General features: G+C 34.2%; 1 protein-coding gene across 1 annotated transcript in view; it reads left to right on the forward strand.

The window, feature by feature from the left end:
- The window catches only part of LOC149552594 (COP9 signalosome complex subunit 1-like), a 38,709-nt gene extending 17,876 nt beyond the window's left edge, over positions 1-20,833 (forward strand). Inside the window, exons 5-7 of the mRNA XM_089788195.1 lie at positions 19,560-19,794; positions 19,903-20,042; positions 20,463-20,833. Coding sequence (XP_089644321.1) covers positions 19,560-19,794; positions 19,903-20,042; positions 20,463-20,544 — 457 coding nt within the window. The 3' untranslated portion in view covers positions 20,545-20,833. The remainder of the gene's footprint in view (positions 1-19,559; positions 19,795-19,902; positions 20,043-20,462) is intronic.
- Positions 20,834-21,675: the final 842 nt, after the last annotated feature.

A 21,675-nucleotide genomic window follows, 5' to 3' on the forward strand; every position in this document is an offset into this window, starting at 1 on the left:
TGCCAAACATATTTGAAACAATAATGCTATCTTCAAAGCTGTTAGCATTACAAATATGAGAAAGGAAGCCTGGCCTCATTGCCAAAGAAGTTATGAATATCATGGCTACAGAGGAAGACTGGCCATATGATTAGGATACATAACGCAGATAGTAATTTAACTATAGCTATTTTGACATATCCATATGCAATTCATTGGTATTGCATTGATAAGTGCATTTTGCTATAGACAGATGATGAGTTACTGTTCAATGTAAATAAACTTGGGGTACCAACTTTCAAACAAATGGTTATCATACTATGCCAATTTGTGCGATGTCTCAGGTTGTTTTGCCTCAGTCCTGTCATTTTATAAAAATTATTTTTACAATCGAAAAATGCAGAGAGATAATTGGTGTTTTGTTAGATAATGTCTGTGCATGGTGTTGTCAATATAAACTCTCACCCATGAAGAGCATCTCACTAGATTTCCTTGACCTTTTGGTGAGGACACGAGTAGGGTCAACTATCCATTTTTTGTACTCAACAAGTTTAAATGGACCTAAGATGGCCTTTAAGAAGAATTAATGACAACAAAGCTCCAAATTTCGTAATCTATTCTTGTTGTGTATGGGTACGTTTCCAATTTTCATATATAATTTAAGAACTAATTTATTAGTCAGTTGCAGGCAGGTTGTTTTTCATTGATGGGTTCCAAATTGAAGCATTCAATTATGTTTCACCTGTAGAATAGCTAGTTCATTTGTTGTTAGGTTACAACAACAAGCATCTGAAATTATGGGACAAAATAATTACATATTTTCAGTGTTGTGATAATTGGGCAGTATATAAGCATTGGGCAATGATCTCCCAGGGCTTGCTTGTTTTTTTTTTCCCTTCCCTTGAGCATATCTTAATTCTGGTATCTGGAAAGAGTGGGTGAGAATCTGAGTGATATTGAGTGCATTAACAAGTTTTTAGAACAAATTAAGTTAGCTAATGCCGACTGAAGACTCTTTAGTGTGAGCCTCTGACAAGGTGCAGGGCTTGTCCTTGCAGACCAGCACCATGTGTTGCATCAATTCATAGGTGACATGGAGTGCCTTATTTGAAATAGCTGTGTAAGACTGGCGTACAAATATAAAGAGTTACCCTGATGGTCCCTTCAAGGTCATTCAATAAGTTTGTCGGAACTTGTGTAATCTTGATTATAGTTTTTCTTCTATGTTGCCAGCCCCAAAGCCATGCAATGATGATGTGTAATATCATATTGGGTCAAGCTGGCCCTGAAATATTTCAATGTTTTATATATGCACATCTCTACCTCATTAGTAATGATCTTGTATAATTATATTGATTGGAAAATAAATTAATTTGGGTGACTTGGTTATGAATAGTATATTATTTTATCACCAAATATATTTCAATTTATTTATTTTTCCAATCTTAGTGTGGCATCTTCTTGTAGCCAGTTTTTTGGCATTTAGTGGTTGTGATGTCAAGCGTACAGAAGTGGCAAACTGCATTGGAAATGGAAGAAGCCAGGGGACACTGGGCAGAGGGTGTTACATGAGATTCATGCCAGGGAATTTTTCTGCTTGGTTGTGGTTTCGGTGCCCAATTGTTTTGGGATTTCCTGTAAAAGAGGCTTTTTGGCTTTAAATTGCAGGATATTTGTAGATTTTGGCTAAGCTTATGCTTGCTTCTTTAACGTGTGATTAGCTTGTAGAAAAGGAGAATCTTGGATTGGATTTTCATGCATTATATTTGTGGGTGGTCTATATTTTGTATGCATTTTGTTTTATTTTTAGGTCTTTTCCATTTTATTTTCCTCTTTACTCCTATTGTTTGCGTAGTTCTATTTAGGTTGTTTTCGGGATTTGTTATCCTTATATATAGAGTACTATATATATATATACTTTTTTTTTTTGTAGTTTTATTATTTTCTAGTTCTTATTCTTGTATTAGGTTTTCATTTATGTTCTGGAGCCCCTTTATTTTCGTCTAGTTTTTAGATCCCCCTTTTAAAAATTCATGTATTGATTTTATTTCTTAGTTTAATTTTTTTCTATTTAATGGTTTATTTCACCCTCTTTCCTTTAGTTGCTTCATTTATCTATATATATGTGTATATATATTATATAACCTTTTTTCGTTTTTTCATCTGATTGTATTTTTGTCATTAGTGTTCTTTAATTTATATATTCTATTCTTGTTCTTGTTGTTATCTTGAGGCTATTCTATTTATTTTGTTATATTTGCATTTCTTCTTTTATTTTGTTCCTTGTTTGGGTTTTTCATTGTTTATTGTTTTGATTATATTTAGTCCTACGTATCGTCTTTTGAGATTTTTGGGCTTTTGTGTTTATTTATTGGTTTTTTAATTCTTCTTATTTTTTCCTCTTTGCTTTGTGGTGCGTGTCATTCTCTCTCCTTGCCTTTTTATTTCTCTCTATTTGGCTAGTTTGCATATCATCCTATCCTTCTCACTCATCTTAATGATGGATCACAGAGTGTGATCCGAAATGTTGATGCTAAATAAATACACAATCATTTCCAGAAAAAGAACTGCTTCAAATTATGGATTTTGGAAATCTGATAATGTTGTTAAGAGAAGATCTTGCCAGCCTGTAGGGTTTTCAGTAGTTGATCATGGTAGATTTCTTTAAATCTTTGTTCAAAAGTTGGGATAATGAAATTTGAGTGTTTAAAACCTCTCAATGGTTTGGTCAATATTAGAGAAACCTAGAAAATTTAAGGGAGCATATACATTTTACTAATTTGTAGCGTCTGCAAGAAAAGTTATGCCTCAAGGAGAGGTTATTCAAAACTTCTGAGGAGTGCCTTTCAGAGGACAGTTTCAAAGTCCCATTTGTTTAGCATTTCATGAGAAGAAGAAAGAAGATAAGATGGATAAGGCTGAAAATATCACAATCATGAAGAACAGTTGAAATTACAATCATACAACACATCTTTAAACTGATTGTTTGTACCCATCAAATGGGGTGTAACGTTTTTGGTTGAAGATGAACACAATGTCCTCTTAAAAGTTTCAGTAGAAGAGATTGACAATTCCAAAAAACAAAAATAGAATGATTGATTTGGACAGCTCAAAGATGGAAGCTTGGAGTCGCATAGAGAAGGTCGAGATTACCTCGACAATATCTCTCATGGAAAAGACGGATGAGAATGTTGATTATAGCACTAGAATAGCACAGTCGAACATTGTCTCCCCAGCATTTGAGGAAGAATTTCTTGTCGGTGACCTAGGGTATGGAAAAGAATTTCAATTCTCATGTTGGTTGCCTTTCTACATGCCAATACAAAATAATTGTCATAAAGAGAGGCTTGCAAAAATTAGTTACAAAATAAGGAAAATAGTGTGTAATCTAAATACTTCAGATTTCTTGTTTTGAGATTCAAAGTATTCTCATACATGGTATCTAGCTGATGTTTTGAAAATTAAAATACAAAAGTGCATAATAGTCATCTTTTATTCCTATTGCGATTTAGTTCACATGATTGCTTTTATGCATACTAACCAAATGGTGAATGGACAATGTGTCAAACACACAGGAAATATAGAGAGGGGGGATGCGAATAGGTATTTCAAAATTTTAAAACTTTTGACTTCATGAAACCACATAAAACATAATGAGAGCAGCCATAAAGATGCATACTCCAGATTTCTTGTGGAAAACCCTTTTAGGTAAAAAAACATGACGCACAATAGCTTTTGTTTTAACATAAATGGACACCAATACAAATTACAAAAGTGAGCACCAACTCACAAAGGGCACCAACTATTAGAAAGCACTGAACCTCTTCAAAGCACCACTCCAGTCAATTGAAGCACCAACCCAAGCACCAACTCCAGTCAGCTGAGGCACCAACCAAAACATAATAATATTTTCCAGAACTCTGTTAAAATTTATTATCAAATTCAACCTTCCATGATGTTTGATTCTAAAATCATACTCCTCATGCACAATTCAAATGATATATTCTTCACTTAAAACAAGCTGTCCTTCAATAATATACTAGACCTCAAAATTATGCTCGAGTCACAAATTACATATTCTTCTCTCAACTTGAATATCACTGATAATTTTGCCAAACACAGATATTGCTTTTCATTCCAGAATCTCTTATCAAGCAAATCTCTACCCTTCAAAACTGAGACCAACTGGCTAGCTTTTCCTTAACAGCAGCAATCTTCATCCACAATATATACTTGCAGCCATGTAAGCCAACATACAGCAATACCGTCTATTCATTATTCATTGAAATCTGTTGAGCATGCAGCTCTGTAGTTATCACAATATGCAACATACCCATTCATAACAAAATGGTTTCATACAACTGTTCTGTTTTAAAAATCTGTGACACCTTGTTCCTAGGACGACATACTCAACATAATGTCCACAAGTTATGAATCATTAATTGGATCTGAGAATTACTATTGAAGATAAAAAATAGTGTGGTAGGGAAAGATGGAGTCATTTAGATGTTCAAGATTTTGTGATTAACTGTCCTTTAGCGTTTTGGATATCAATTTTTCCACAAACAGGACATTTCACAAAGAGAATATTATAGAATAATGGTGTTCAGAAGGGAAGGATATTGTTCACACTTTGGAGTGAACAAAAGTCTGATAAAGACTTCTATGTTGTGGTGAACAAACATTGGGTGTCAGACGTTTGTTACTCATGTACAGTAGTGAAACACACGTGGTTTTTGATGCAAATATGGAGGTTAATATTTTGTGCTCTTGTTTCACATTTCTAATACATCACATTCTTTGGCTAACAAGCATGATGTTTTTGTGTACAATAATGGGAAAGGAATTTAATTAGTTTTGAAGAAAGCCTCAAGTCATTCTTTCCTCTACCTTCCAAATCAGCAAAGTAAATTTTCAAAATTGTGTTCCTTGGAGATTTGAGCATGCCATCCATAGTGCTTCATATTTTGAGTGTGCATCAAGCTATCTATTGATATTAATTTGCAATAAGCACACAAAGTTCAAGTTTTTGCCTCTCTACTTGATTTACCAATTAAAGGAGAATCAAGTATTTGATTTTGAATTGATTTATGTTGAAAGAACTCCATGTCTGAAGACGGGTAGATATTATAGAGCATTTGGAGATCTAAATCTAAATGGAATAATCCCATGGTCTATTTGTAAACCATGGCCCTTCTTGGAGAACATGCTTCTCTTCTCTTGTGATTGATATTGCTCTAAAGTCTCTAAAGTAGCCTTCGGTATCTTGAGGTGAACTTGTGTTCAACACAAGGTTATGTGCAAGCTGGTATAAACTAGACTAAATTCTGTCTGAAAACTATGGTGAGCTTCTGATATACTAAAAATCTTAAGTTTGTGAGAGTGAGGGCAGAAGCAGTCTCAGTTGTTATAGCCCGAGAAACAATTTCTATTGAAGAACATGGTCAAAGATCAGTAAAACCTTGTAGTGCATATATACTTCCTGTTCTGATTATGTATTTATTTGCTAGGCCTATGTCTCTTCAGGCATTTAGCTTATTACCACTGGTGAGATCAGGCTTCAGCTATCAGAAGTCACCAAGCATTTATCAAGTGGATATATTGTGACACTTTGAACTCATAGATAAATAATTTATATAGCAGATGATTTCAATCCAGTTAACATGTTACATAAATCTCCATATATTTATCTTGAACAATTATTACTCCTTGTGATAATAATTATTTTCCTACATTGTTTCTTATATACAATGATAACCATAAAATTGGTCATCAGCTAGGTGATTTAGGAAAAAATTCCGTCATTTTTATGACCAATATGAGCTTCTAATATTCAAACAGATCCCATTTTTAGCATCCCTCAGCTATGGGTCCCTTTGGCTTCCAGTCAGGTCCTTCCCAGGCACCCAGGTTCTCTGTTGGTTATGTAGGTTCCACTTGGGTTCTTCCCAGGCGCCTGGGTTCTCTGTGGGTTTTGCAGAGGAGAACCCACAGAAAACCAGAGTGTCTGGGAAGGACATGGGCAGAACCCAGTGAGAACTGGCCCAGAACCAGTACTAGAACTGCAACCGTACAAGAACCTGGGCTTAAATCAAGGAATCAGGTAACTTAGCAATATACAGAGTGTGGAAGGGTTTTGCTAAGATAATCCTCTAATGTTGTTTGCGAAATTCTCCATATTTTCCATGTGCTTTTTTTTATAGCGTGGAGTTTCAAGAAAAGGAATGGTTTAGATTTCAGTGCAAATATTGGAATCCAAGGAGGTCGAGTCAATTAATTTCAAATGTCAAAAGATGGATTCACAAGTTATGTTGAGGACTTAAATATCAGTTATGCTTTGAAACAATTCAAATGTCCGATGGTTCATGTTAGATATATCTGGGTTATTGGTTGCATTAAATGAGCTAGTTTTGGGTTTGGTACTTTTGGAGAGATCAGCCATATTGATGGACATTACAAGTGAAGTTAATAGATGACTTTTTCAGAATGTTTGCTTCTTGGTGTCTTCTTACCTTCCGTAGAAGATATGGTATTTCCAACATGTAATTCTTTGTTGATGTTGCTTTTGCCACCAACATTTTAAATGGAAATGTGAACAATGACAAGCATATAGCGAAGGATGATTCTAGGGAGTTCATTACATTCCTACAAAATAAGTTGTTTATTCTTGGGCTTCCAAGAATGACATGCAATTAATGTTGCTGCTGTATGATCCCACGTCTACTTCATTTTGGATTCATTAGGCCAATCCAAGTGGCTGAAAATGACTTCTCACATGTTGAGGTTATGATTGGGTCTTTGATTATGCACTTTTATGCTACGCATCTCAGCAATGTTTTGGTGAATGAAAGATTTTTTTTTTCCAAAATATGACTGGCTGTGGCATTGATTGTAAGGCTGTTATAACTTATAGCAGTCCTATAGAAGCAAAAACTATATCCATAACATCAGAAAATGTTTCAAAAGGCTTAGATTTGACTTACCCAATGACAATGCATTTCTTGCCACAGATCCAAGACACTATTTGACTTGTATTCAGAAATTGTCTTGAAAGTGTTTCATGGAGGAAACTATCAATCATATCAGTAAGTTTCTACAGTATCACGTTGAAGATTTTTTGGAGATAAGTTTGTGCTTGTTGAAGGATTACGAAAGTGCATAATCTTCCATTAGAAGGGCATCTGTCTTGCAAAATCAATATTCAGAATTTGGTAAGAGTATTGGAAATTGATATATGATGAGATTTGATCTTGTTCATATGTTCCATTGCCTGTTTCAAATCAGGTCCTATAGTTGCAGCAAGCATCCTTCAAAAAGAGCAAAATTTGAGGCTGTTTGTGATATATCCTATAGAAAATCTCTAGACAACTCCAAGATAATTGAGGAAATTGCTTCCAAGATTGGTAATAACTTTAATGGATTTATAATTTTCTATGTAAAATATCCTATTGACTGTGATAATCTAATTTTTATCTTTGAGAAGCATTGCATGAATTTTTGGTTTAGCATTCTTGGTGATAGTAAGCATATTTAATCCTGCAAAGAAGTTGATAGGAGTAGGTTATTTATTGAAAAATATGAAAGGAATGTTACAAGAGCTCAAGTTCAGAATAGTACAAAGCAAAGGTATGCTTTCTTACAAACTTTTCAGGATACTTGGGAAGAAGATTAGGATTGCGATCTGCTATGCATTAATTGTTTTGTTATTTTGAGCATCATGATTCTGGAGAACAACTGTTGCAATTGCTTGGGGACAAGCAGTTTTGGGAAGAGAAGTAAGTTTCCTTACATAGTATAATATGACATAAAATTATCTCTACGGTATCATGTTGAAGACTTTTTGGAGATCAGATTGTGCTTGTTGAAGGATTACAAAAGTGCATAATCTTCCATTAGAAGGGCTTCTGTCTTGCAAAAACAATATTCAGAATTTGGCGGAGTATTGGATATTGATATATGATGAGATTTGATGTTCTTCATATGTTCCATGACCTGTTCCAAATCAGATCCTATAGCTGCAGCAAACATCCTTGAAACAGAGCAAAATTTGAGGCTGTTTGTGATATATCCTATAGAGAGTCTCTTGACAACTCCAAGATAATTGAGTAAATTGCTTCCAAGATTGGTAATCACTTTAATGGATTTCTAATTTTCTATCTAAAATATCCTATTGGCTGTGATAATCTAATTTTTATCTTTGCGAAGCATTGCATGAATTTTTGGATTAGCATTCTTGGTGATAGTAAACATATTTAATCCTGGAAAGAAGTTGATAAGAGTAGGTTATTAATTGAAAAATATGAAAGGAATGTTACAGGACCTCACGTTCACACATTACAAAGCAAAGGTATGCTTTCGCAAACTTTTCAGGATACTTGGGAAGAAGATTAAGATCGTAATCTGCTATGCAATTCGAATTGTTTTATTATTTCGGGCATCATGGTTTTGGAGAATAACTGTTGCAATTTCTTGAGACAAGCAATTTTGGAAAGAGAAGTAAGTTTCATTACATAGTATGTAAAGTTTCTGCAAATTCTTTAACTGAATCAAACTTAGATTATACCTCGTTCGAACTTGCTGTAGATAACTTCAAAGTTCTGTCTTGAATGAATATAGAAATATAAATCTGGAAATGTCTTTTTCTTCTGCAAGTTGTATTTGGGCAGTATTGACTAAGGAGCAGACTCTATTGTTTTCTTGTGTGCTCTTAGACTTCAATTATACCCTTAATAAATATAGAGATCAAGGGACATGTCCTTACAAAGGACATGTCGCTTCCAAAGTCTACTTGACTCATCCCTAGAAGTCGGTGACTTTACATGCAATAACAAGTTTAACCATAAACTAAAACAAAGGAGTTTAGTTAGATCTAAATTAGTATTCAAGGATAGGTGCCGATATCCTTAAGAGAAGAATGCAATGACTTTAGATCAATATATATCATGCAAGATCAGATCAGACCGAGCCGTTATCAGACCAGCATGATTGCAAGTTATAGAATTAACACTCCCTCTTAACTTGATAATCATACTGAGAGATATCATTTCTAGCAACATCAATAAAGATGAACAAGCAAGAATTGATACTCTATATCTATCTGAATCTTCTTAGCATGTGGTATCATTGAACACATGATACAATGTCATATTACTAAACCTGTGATATGACAAATTACTGCTACTAGTGATAACAATATTGCAAAGAATACAATATATAGAATAAATCCGGAGAATAATTAAATTCTTCATTTATCCAAGTTGTGACTCATAGATATGGGTATAGCTATATCACAACATGATCCCGAGTTAAGATCTACTGGAACACAGGGTAAACTCCGAAGAATAATAAAATTCTTCCTTTATCCAAATTGTGACTTATAGACATAGCAATGTCTACATCACAATGTGATTTTGAACTCATCCAGATCCTACAATAGAGCTCTATTGTTTAACACATTATCTAAGAGATCGTCACCTCTCATAATGTCTTTCATACAAGTGTTCATTATCTGAGAAATCATCACTTCTTAAATAATGAATATAAATAGTGGAGCCCATAATAGTCAATATCCTGACAATAAAATTATTTTAATAATAATTTAAAGAATAGAAATGAATTACAATTCAACCATACCAAGTCTTTTCCTGAAGTGATCTATCTTCACTCTAGGGAGAGGTTTGGTGAGAATATCTGTTGTTTGATCTGTAGTGCAAAGGTATTCTAATTTTACAGTATTCTTGTCTACAATATCTCTTACATACTGGTAAAGAATTTCGATATGCTTGGACCTGTCATGAAAAATTGGATTCACAGAAAGTTCGATGGAATTTTGATTATCACAATGAATAATTGTAGGATTCATGGCTCGCCCAAATAATCCCACAACTAACTTTCTAAGCCAAACTGCTTCTCGAGAGGCCATCACTGTTGCAATGTATTCGGCTTCTATGGAACTTTGTGCTATTGAAGATTGCTTTTTGCATATCCAAGATATCATTGCTGATCCTAAACTGAAACAACATCCTGAAGTACTTTTTCTGTCTTTAACACTTCCACCCCAATCTGAGCCAATGAATTCATGTAAATCTAAATCAACTTTCTCATATTTGAGCCCAAGATTAAGAGTGCCTTGTAAGTATCTCATAATGTGTTTGACTGCAACTAGGTGAATCTCCTTTGGCTCACACATAAACTGATCAGGTTTTGTATTTACCAAGTACATAAGAGACCCAATCATCTGTTTGTAGAGAATAGAATCTACAGAAGGTGATTTTGCTGCTGCTTCTTTAAGTTTATGTATAGATTAGTCTCCGTTGGAGAAGACATAGACTTGCAATTCCACATTCCAAATCTCTTCAAAATATCTTATGTATAATTCCCTTGATTAAGTATAATGCTGTCATAATTCTATCGTACTTCTAGTCCTAGGAAGTAATGAAGGAGTCCCAAGTCTTTCATCTCGAATTCTCTGATTAGATCTTTTTTGCATTGATTTATGAGAAGATCATCACCTGTTATTAGTAAATCATCAACATACAGTATCATAATTACCATATCATCTTTATCTCTTTTATAATATAAATTTGGATTGGCTTCATTTTTGGAGAATCCTAAGCCGGTGAGATACTTATCAATTATTTCATACCAAGCCCTTGGAGCTTGCTTAAGCCCATAGAGAGCTTTCTTGAGCCTGTAAACAAAAATGTTAGGATCGTGAGTTTCAAAACTTTCAGGTTGCTCCAAATATACTTCTTCTGTAATCTTTCCATTTAGGAATGTTGTTTTTACATTAATCTGATGTACTTTCCATCCCTTCGATGCTGCAATGGCTAGGATTGCTCTTACAGAGGTGTATCTGGCAACAGGAGCAAAAGTTACTTCATAATCAATCTCTTCTTTCTGAGAGAATCCTTTGGCTACAAATCTGGCTTTATATTTTTCAATGCTATCATGAGCAACATGCTTTATTTTAAATATCCACTTGGAAGAAACAATAGATTTTCCTTTAGGTCTTGGAACAATTTTTCAAACATCATTCTTTATAATAGATTGGTATTCTTTTGTCATAGCTTCTTTCCAAGTTGTATGTTTAATGGCATCTAAAGGATTGGTTGGTTCTGATTTGGACAAATTATTTATGTTTGTTGTATAACTAGAAAATCTTTTGAGTCTTTTGCTTCCTCTGACCGTTCTAGAAGGTGCAGCAAAGTATGTGCTTCCTTGACTGTTTTAATGGCCCAAAGTGGTATTTTCTTTGAATTTTGAGTTTCTCCAAGATTAAAGTTTTAAATTTCATCTTCAATTTCTTCCATGTTCTCCCTCTGAGACTCAGACTCAGTATTTCTTTTAGAACTAGGTAAAGGAGAGGGTTCTTCACAACTTAGAGCTCTTTTGAATGCTAGATCTTCAAAATTACATCCCTACTAAGTTCAATATTTTTCTGTCCAGGTATGAAAATCCTATATGTTTTAGATGTTTCACAATACCCTACAAAAATACCTTTCCTCTCGGAGGGTTCTAACTTAGTTCTCTTTTCTTTTGGAATATGGATATATACAGGGCACCCAAAAATCCTAAAATGACTTATATTTGGTTTAACCTTAGTAAAAACTTCTTTAGTAGATTTATTTCTAAGGTAGGAGTGAGGGCTTCTGCTTTGAATATAGACAGCAGTACAAGAGGCTTCTGCCCAAAGGTAATATTATAGATTTTGATCAAATATCATAGCTCTAGGAGCTTCTATACTTGTTCTATTATTTCTTTATGCTACCCTATTTTGTTCTGGGTTATAAGGAACGATAGACTCCCTCTTAATTCTTGTTTCTTTACAAAACCTTTTAAACAAATCTAAGGTGTATTCCCCTCCATTATCAGTTTTAAGAGTTTTAATTTTATGTTCTAATAAGTTTTCAGTTAATGTTTTAAATTCTTTAAATCTCCTTAGGATTTCTTTTGATTCTCTGCAGTTTAAGAAGTAAATCCAAGTTTTCCTACAGAAGTCATCTATGAACAAAATATAGTACCAGAATCCTCTAAGAAAAGGAACAGACATAGGTCCACATAAATTTGAATGGATTAATTCCAAAACATTGTTGGTTTTTCTAGTGCTATGATGAAATGGAGTTTTGGTGTTCTTACCCAAAGTGCACCCTTTGTATATGCTTGAGTGGTCTTTATTTAGTTTAGGTAAACCAATACCCATCTTCTCCATAGTTGATAAGGTTTTGAAATTTACATGTCCTAACCTTTTGTGCCATATCTCATTTATGTCGGTAGCTTCATGAATTAAGGCTTGAATAGGTCGACTAGGTTCTGAATTTAATTCATGCAAATGCCCTTTTCTCTAACCAATCAATTTTGTTTTCTTAAGTGATGAGCTCTTAGCCCAGGTTATTACTTTATCGTCCATGAATGCAACATTATGTCCATCATCTTCAAGTGTTGTTACCAAGATTAGATTCTTTTTATTCCTGGTACGTAGAGTACTCCTTTGAGAAGAGAATTTGTTGATTTTAGTTTCAAGGTGCAATTTGCAATTCCTTTGACGAAATGTGCTAAATTAACACCGATGGTGACTTCGCCATTAACTTTTTTTGATATTGAGTCTAGTGCTTCTTTGTATCCTGTAATATGTTTAGATGATCCACTATCAATCACTCATGCTTTACTTGAGACTTCATTTGATAGTGACAAATACAATACATCATTCTTAGGATCGTAGTTATCTTCTTCCCTAGTAACATTTGTACAGTTCACTTATTTAGAATTCTCAGGGAAATTAGATCTGTAGTGCCCAAACTTTTCACATCAGAAGCACTTTATTTTGGATAGATCTTTCTTAGATTTTTCATTCTTTTGATTTCCCCTTTTCTTCTTGCTTTTATAGGAGTTTGTATTAAGAACATGAAGTTCTTCATTTTCCGTTTTCAATTTCCCTCCTTTCTCTAGTTTTCTAGATTCTTCCTGAAGACAATCTCCCTATAGTCTATTGAAGTTAGGAAGTTTATCTCTAGCACTTACTCCTTGTGCGAAAGTTTCCCATGAATCTGGTAATCTATCTATAGCTATCAGTGTTAGTTCCGTGTCACTAATGATGGTTCTTATACTTGCAAGTTCATCTCTTAGGCTGGCAACCCTTAGGAAGTAAGAATTCATCGATTCTCCCTTCTTTATTTGTATGTGATTTAGTTGCCTTTTTAGTGCAAGAACTCTAGTTGCATTGTTAACCTCATATGCATTTAGTAGTGCATGCATCATAGCAAATGTTGTTTGATGTTTTATTAGCATAGGTACGATATCATTTTTCACTTCATCTAATATGATCTGAATAGCTTTCCTATTTCCTTTAATCCAGAAGGATTTATGAGGTTCAACTGTAGGTTGTCTAGATGCTGATTCAACAAATTGTTTTACATCATTTTCTTCAAGAATCATCATGATTCTGAATTTTCAGGCATTAAAGTGTTCTTTCCCGTCAAACCTATCCTTGGGTCTGATTGTGTATGCTATTGAAGATAGGAGAATGATGCTAGATATATATAAGGTTTGATTAATTAATTTGCAGAGCCTAGGTTCGACTACCAGAGCTCTGATACCATTTAAAGTTTCTGCAAATTATTTAACTGAATCAAACTTAGATTATACCTCCTTTGAACTTGCTGTAGATAACTTCAAAGTTCTGTCTTGAATGAATTCAGAAATATAAATCTGGAAATGTCTTTTTCTTCTTCAAGTTGTATTTGGGCAGTATTGACTAAGGAGCAGACTTTATTGTTTTCTTGTGTGCTAGTAGACTTCTATCATACCCTTAATAAATATAGAGACCAAGGGACATGTCCTTACAAAGGACATGTCCCTTCCAAAGTCTACTTTGACTCTTCCCTAGAAGTCAGCAACTTTTCATGCAATAACAAGTTTAACCATGAACTAAAACAAAGGAGTTTAGTTGGATCTAAACTAGTATTCAAGGATAGGCGCCAATATCATTAAGAGGATAATGCAATGACTTTAGATCAATATATATCATGCAAGATCAGATCAGACCGATCTGTTATCAGATCAGCATGATTGCAAGTTACAGAATTAACATAGTATTATATGACTTCAAACTATCTCTACAGTATCACATTGAAGATTTTTTTGGAGATCAGATTGTGCTTGTTGAAGGATTGTGAAAGTGCATAATCTTCTATTAGAAGGGCCTCCATCTTGCAAAATCAATATTCAGAATTTGGTAGAATATTGAATGTTGATATATGATGAGGTTTAATGTTCTTCATAAGTTTCATTACCTGTTTCAAATCAGATCCTATATTTGCAGCAAGCATCCTTCAAACAGAGCAAAATTTGAGGCTGTTTGTGATATATCCTATAGAGAGTCTTCTGAAAATTCCAAGATTGGTAATCACTTTAATGGATTTTTAATTTTCTATGCAAAATATCCTATTGGCTGTGATAATCTAATTTTATCTTTGAGAAGCACTGCATGAATTTTTGGTTTAGCATTCTTGGTGATAGGAAACATATTTAATCCTGGAAAGAAGTTGATTAGAGTAGGTTATTAATTGAAAAATATGAAAGGAATGTTACAAGACCTCAAGTTCACAATATTACAAAGCAAAGATACGTTTTCTTACAAACTTTTCAGGATACTTGGGAAGAAGATTAGGATCACGATCTGCTATACATTTTGAAATGTTTCTATATTTTGGGCATCATGATAATGGAGAATAACTGTTGTAATTACTTGAGGACAAGCAATTTTGGTAAGAGAGGACATGTCGTGCCCCTTTTTCAAATTTGTTTTAAAATAGGATGACAATAGTTTTAAGATAGCAAATTAGGAGCCAGGTGACAGATTGGGAAATAAAACTAATTTTGCTGACTTGGTTAAGAATAGATTTTGTTATCACCAAATATATTTTAATTTAATTACTTACCAATCTTGGTGTGGGATCTTCATGTAGTCTGTTTTTACTTTTAGTATTTAGTAGCTATGACCAGCTTACACAATCGGCAAACTGCATTGGAAATGGAAGAAGCCAAGTTACACTTGGCAGAGGAAGTTACATGCAATTCATGCAAGGCAATCTCTCTTCCTGGTCATGGTTTTGATGTCCAAATTTTTTTTCGGAATGGTTTTCAATAAAAAAAAGGTTTTTGGCTTCATTCTGTAGGATTTTCATTTAAAAATTGGGTAAGTTTATGCTTGTTTCCATCATGGCTTAGAAACCAATGGAGAAGGAGAGTTTTGGACAGGATGTTCTTAGTAAACTAGGATGGGAGTCAGAGCTTCATTATGCTGTTCTCTCACACATATTACCATTGTGTAGAAGGTCTAGATTTCATTATTTTATTAATGCAGTTTATAATGGTTTGTTAGTAGCTTGGTTTGGTTTGTTGTGGGAGTGCATTTTGAGTTTGTTGTAGCTGGTAATATGTAAATAACAACGTTGTGGCCATACATTTCTGTTAATCATTTCAGACCTGGTATATCATCATTGATTAAGTTTTGGTTTGTTGAGTGAAGTTTCATCAAAAATAGTGATCCTGCAATGCCTGCTGGCACCTTTTTTGGGAGCATGTTGGTTTTTATTACAATATAAATTGGTGAAGCTCTTGGGCTTTATGTTTTGTAAATGTAATTTCATGCATGATATCATTACATCCAGATTTGGGAACTTTGTTGAAGTCTGCCCGAAAACAGTGGGAAGTGCATTTTCAGTTTGTTGTAGCTGGTAATATGTAAAATAACAATGTTGTGGCCGTACATTGCTGTTAATCATTTCAGAACTGGTATATCATCATTGATTAAGTTTTGGTTTGTTGAGTGAAGTTTCATATAAAATAGTGTAGTCTAATGCCTGCTGGCACCTTGTTTGGGAGCATTTTGGGTTTTATTATAATATAAATTCGTGAAGGTCTTGGGCTTTGTGTTTTGTATATGTAATTTCATGCATGATATCATTAAATCCAGATTTGGGAACTTTGTTGAAGTCTGCCTGAAAATAGTGTTGATTGGCTGTGCCCGCAGGCACGATTTTGCTTCCAGTTTCTGAGTAATTGATCGTAAAAACTGTATGAACCATCATATGCCAGTAACTAGGAGCTTCTTTTTTTCTGCAAATCTGCATAATCAGTTTATTTCAATTTATACGAAGCTATTTGCATTAGAGGTGTGATTGTTCAGTCTTTTTCTATTGCAGTGTTAAAGCAATTTCATAATTTGGCAAAGATATTAAGGTTTTAAATGTGTTTTCAAATCTGATATATGTTATTTGCAAGGGATAATACAGTGAACTCTAGCAGAGCAACTCAAAAAAGAATCTCTTCACTTTTTTTGTTGAAAGAATTGTTCAGCAATCAGTCTCTTTCACTGCATCCCAAACTTCCCCTTAGTGAGGTGCTTTGTCAAAATGTCTGCAACCTGTGGAGGAACATACTTAAGTATCATCATTCCCTTCTGAACTCTCTATCTGAGAATTTTTTACTGAATGCTGATGTGCTTAGAGCAAGGATTCATAGGGAGCCTTATGCATCTCTTATTGGTAGAATATGTGACTGTTGGCTCCAACATTTCATTGGGTTCTTTTGAAATTTACTTACAAAGCCAAACACCATCGCAATTTGTAAACAGAGGCTTCCATGTACTTCGGAGTTTGTATCTTAGCTTTGATGCCACTTACCCTTATTACTTGTTGAAAAAAAACTCTGAAGCAGTCTTCCTAGCACTAGCATGACCTGTTAACTTTGAATCCTCAAGGTCTTGCAACATTAACTGTCCCTCCCACATGCCTCAGCACATAATAATGTGTCCTTGAAGTATGAAAGTACATGCTTTGCAGGAATCCTGTGACTTTGTTCCAGCAAAACCATCGAATTGGCTCAATATATTTATTGAAAAACATATATTGAGTTGGATATTAAATATTTGGAATATTCTTGAAAGTCACGAGAAAACATATCTTAGCACTAGCATGACCTTTTCCCTTTGAATCCACAAGCAACATTAATTGTCCCTTCAATGTGCATCAGCACATAGTAAAGTGTGTCTTTCAAGTATAGAAGTATAGCAGTTATTTATTGAAAAACATATATTGGGCTGGATATTCAGAATATTCATGAGAAAAGATATTGACTGCTTGTACACCAAAGGATCCACTAAAACTGAATTAAAACTGAATTTAAATTTGGAGCCATTGTGGTAGACAAAGGGCTTTCAATCTAAGTTGCTGATTCAAGTACGGGTTTCAGTACACAAGTACTACAATTTACACATACATTTATATGTATTATAAATTTATACTTACATGTTCAAACATCTAAGTTGTAAATATAAAAAGAAGAGTGATAATTATAAATCCATAATTGTTAATAAAATTATAAATATAATACCTCACATGTCATATTATTTGCAAAAATGATTCAATTTAAATCTCAAAATGTTATTACTGAATGAAAATTCAAATAACAAACCATTATTAATATCCATTGCTATATTTAACTTCATCAGAGGTATTTCTGTGTAATTTATGACCTATGAACAGTAGAATAAGATATTGAAGTATCCTATCCTCTCTTGATCAAAACTCTGCATAGATTGAAGTAAGATTGCAATGAGAGGACTTTTTAAGGCTTTTACTGCATATGCAAAAAGTACATGAGATTACGGTTAAGAACTTAATAAAGATGAACATTGCTACGATGAAGTTTACCAAACTTTGTTTCACCAAATTCAATAACTAAGAAAAGTTGGTGCAATCTTCACAGGTTGGGCAAAAGATTATCACATCTCGATGAATATTATCATAACGAATGATACACATCAAAGATAGAAAAGTGAAGTATCCACAAAGGAGCTCAGAACCAACCTTACACTGTACTTAAGAAACTCTTAACCAACAACCTTCAAATTCTGTCCTTTGCAAATCAGAAATGAGGCCTTTATATAGGTTTCCAATTACGAGTGGCCCAAATAAAGACAAAATCGATGACCCAGAATGTGCCACCTCAACCCTTATTAGGGTTAGGACAAAGAAAGAGAATCTACAATTAATGCATATGTCCAGACAAACCAACCAAAGAGAACCACTTCCTTAGTGGGCTAGTAAATGCCACTATGCTATCCTATTCAGTAGAAGAGGGGTGAAGTGAATAACCACTATGCATTAAATGCCCCTTCATCGAGAATGTTCCTTGAATGTTTGAAATCTGGATAGTACTTTCTCCAACTTATCTACACTGACACTTGGCACCTATTCTCACTTAAACTCCAGAACAATCATTTCTCATTTGCACTTGCTCAAACTGATCTCCAAATTTGCCATTGAGTCTAGGGTCGTGTGCAGAACATTCAAGAATGTGGAAGAGTTCTCAAAGTCATCATTTGTGAAGAGATAACTCCTCTAGTTTGCTTCTTTGGTTGTGTGTAGTTATATCATTTTTGGTCAGTTTCTGCATTAAGGCTGCAAATGTGTTGGAGATTCCTTGTTTAATATTTCCTACAACCTTTCTCAATCGAGTCGATTCAACCAGCAAAGAAAATGAAAGGGTGAGCTGGCAAGGGCAGTCCCATGCATGGCTATCAGAAATCAGGCAGTTGATGTAGATCTTAGAGGCAAAAGCTATGGCTGTGTAGGACTAATAATGTGATGGTCAATCTACAATCCTCTAGATTCTAGGTAAAATTTTGAAATAAGCCTGCTGTCAATAGAAAACTGGTGGAAGTCAAACTAGAAACTATGACTTGGAGAGGAATGACATAGTTCCTTACATCAATCTTAATCTAACTAGAGCAGACTTGAACCTGTTTTTAGTAAGAAATGCACCTGGACCTGAAGCTGTTTTTTTTTTCTTTTTCTTTTTTCTGAACATTTATCCTATTGACCTTATTTTATTTGTCCTATTGACCTTATATGATGCCAAGCTTTGCCAATGATCATGGTGGGTGAGGCAATAACTACAGCTGTGGTGGACTAATAAGTTAATAGTCAATCGACGATCATAGGAATTCTAATGAAAACTGCCAATTAAGCTCTTCTGCTTTTAATTGATTTGGATCTAGTGATACAGTCAATCCACAACCGTTAGAATTCTAAGGAAAGTTGTCAAGTGAGCTTGTCAACTTTTAATTGATTTGGATATATTGGTAGTTATGATAATGCTCTCTTGCTTTTAATTGATTAGGATCTTGGGGTAATTTTATAACTACCAACTGTTGTGCTGTAGTTCGAGCTTATACCAAAGAAAATTGGTAAGTGGAATAGGCTTTCGTCCTGATCCTGTTTTGTTGTGCATGTCTCTTAAAGTTATCGCATTGAACATGCTCTAGTTTCATGCAAGCTTAATGTATAAATTGGCCATAGAAGGCCTACTAATTGGTTGGAGTTGATCTTTGATCCATTATAATGGCTTCCCATGTCCTCCGAGACTTTCTAGATCAGCTAAGCTGTCTGTCCGTTCTCTAATGGGCTTCTATTTTCCCTTGATTGCCCATTGTGTGGAAACATGTTTTTATTTTTATTTTAAAAGATTAAAGGGTTCTGGCTTATCTGACAAGGGTCCATTTTGTTGTGTTTCAGCCGATATGCATCATGCTTGGAATATCTCCAAAATCTCAAATCAAACTTACTGCTTGATGTACATCTTCATAATCATGTAGAAACACTATATGATCAAATTCGGCATAAAGCACTTATCCAGTATACAAACCCTTTCATATCAGTCAACCTCCATACCATGGCAAATGCATTCAAGACAAGTGTGGCTGGGCTTGAAAAAGAGCTCGAGGCTTTGATAATGGATAATCAAATTCAGGTATTGGTTCTTGTATCATGCTTGTGGGGGTGTATGTACCTGAAGTTTCTTATATTGCAATTGTGCACTAGTTGTGAAAAATTCTGCCTCATTTATTCTCTATTTCAGGCCCGCATTGATTCGCACAACAAGATCTTATATGCTCGCCATGCTGATCAGCGGAATACTACATTTCAGCGTGTTTTACAAACTGGAGTGGAATTTGACAGGGATGTACGAGCGATGCTCTTGCGGGCTAATCTCATGAGGCATGATTTTATCTTTTTTCCAGGAAGATATGACTCACTCAGCATGAATGTTATGAAAAGTTTATTGCATGTTTTGTATGACCATCTATACAGGCTTCAGAAATTCTGCAAATGTTGGAAATGGTTTTTTTTAGTTCAGAAGATTTCTCCTGGAGTAAATTTTCTGATGGGTTTAGCTAATTCACTATTTATGGTTTTTCTTGATTTCATTAACTTGGAGAGATCATATTGGAGAGTATACATGAATATTTTAACTGGTATAGGGGTTTTGAGTAATCTGTTTTTGCATAAATATCTTTCACGGGTTTAGAATAAATTGCTTTTAGTTTAGATTCTTTTTCTATTGACCATCCTATCTATCCTTGTTTGATGAAAACTGGAAAGTCGTCTAACAAAATCAGTTTTTTTTGAGAAATGCAGGTCGATTTCTTCAGATGAGGATTTAGGAGGTTGCTCCGTCCCAAGGTTTTCAAAGCTGGGATCCTCTGTGGGTCTTAATTAGTGTCGGATATTTGCTTCCTAAGGTGGTTGTTTTGTTAAAACTTCCAATAAAGATTAGACAGCGACGTTGATGATGATCCTATTGGAACAAGCATGCATGCCTAGATTTATTCGCGTATTGTATATAGTCATTTTGAAGTTTGGCATATTTGACTCGAAATTGAGTTGGTGAGGGGCCAAATTTTATTGCTGAAACAAGTTTAGTTTATTCTTGGGCGATTTTTGTGATGAAAATGTTTTAAATTGGGTATCTAATCAGAATGCAGTTTGATCCTTAATTTTATTTGAAATGTTACTGGATGACGTTTTCTTGAGTTACTTTTTCCTCCTTGCATGGTGAGATTTTGCAATCTTGCTAGGGTGACGAGCTGATTTGTATTCCGACACACTAAACGAGATAATTAATTGTGTTGTATAGATATGGTTTGAGATGGTTTTATTTAGTTGTACAATATTACATAGTAATGTATATTCTACTGCAAAATCTCTAGGACATCCAAATAAATGCTTGGAAGTGTTTGCAATTGGGCTTCCTCTTGTAATAATTACGAACATAAATGAGGAAAGTGTAATTAATGTTATGACTATTTATTCAGGGCATCTTGAAATGATTAAAAAGCACAATTTTGAATTTCACTTATCTAACATAAACATTAATAGTCTTATATTAGTGTGAATTTTGGGGGACTGGTGTTATACATAAATACATTTAGATTGTGGCAATGGGAAAAGATGCAAGAGATTGCAAAGTATGAGGTTAATTCAGATTGTGAGAATTGGGAGGAGTATCGTGATTCTAGATTGGGAGGATTATTAAGAATTGCTGGAACATTGAATTATATGGATCAGGGAAGAGGGTACAAGGATAAAATATCAATCATATAAAACATTACTTTACCAAAAAAATCTTGCCTGTGAAAGAAAGCCTAGGGTGAAACATTGATCATTCTATGGTGATATTTGGGGGACAAAAGTACTCGAGGTCATCTTTAGATAAATAGAAACTTGTTTTTCTTTGGAAACGCACAACACCACTCACTTTACCATGATTGTTAGAAGTACATAAATTATGCACAAATAATCTAATAAAAATATTAGGAATGACTATTATAATCACAATAGATTTGTTGTC

The sequence above is a fragment of the Cupressus sempervirens genome, chromosome 6 (genome assembly GCF_028749045.1).
Source record: "Cupressus sempervirens isolate cs-2001-9-10 chromosome 6, ASM2874904v1, whole genome shotgun sequence".
Classification (NCBI taxonomy): domain Eukaryota; kingdom Viridiplantae; phylum Streptophyta; class Pinopsida; order Cupressales; family Cupressaceae; genus Cupressus; species Cupressus sempervirens.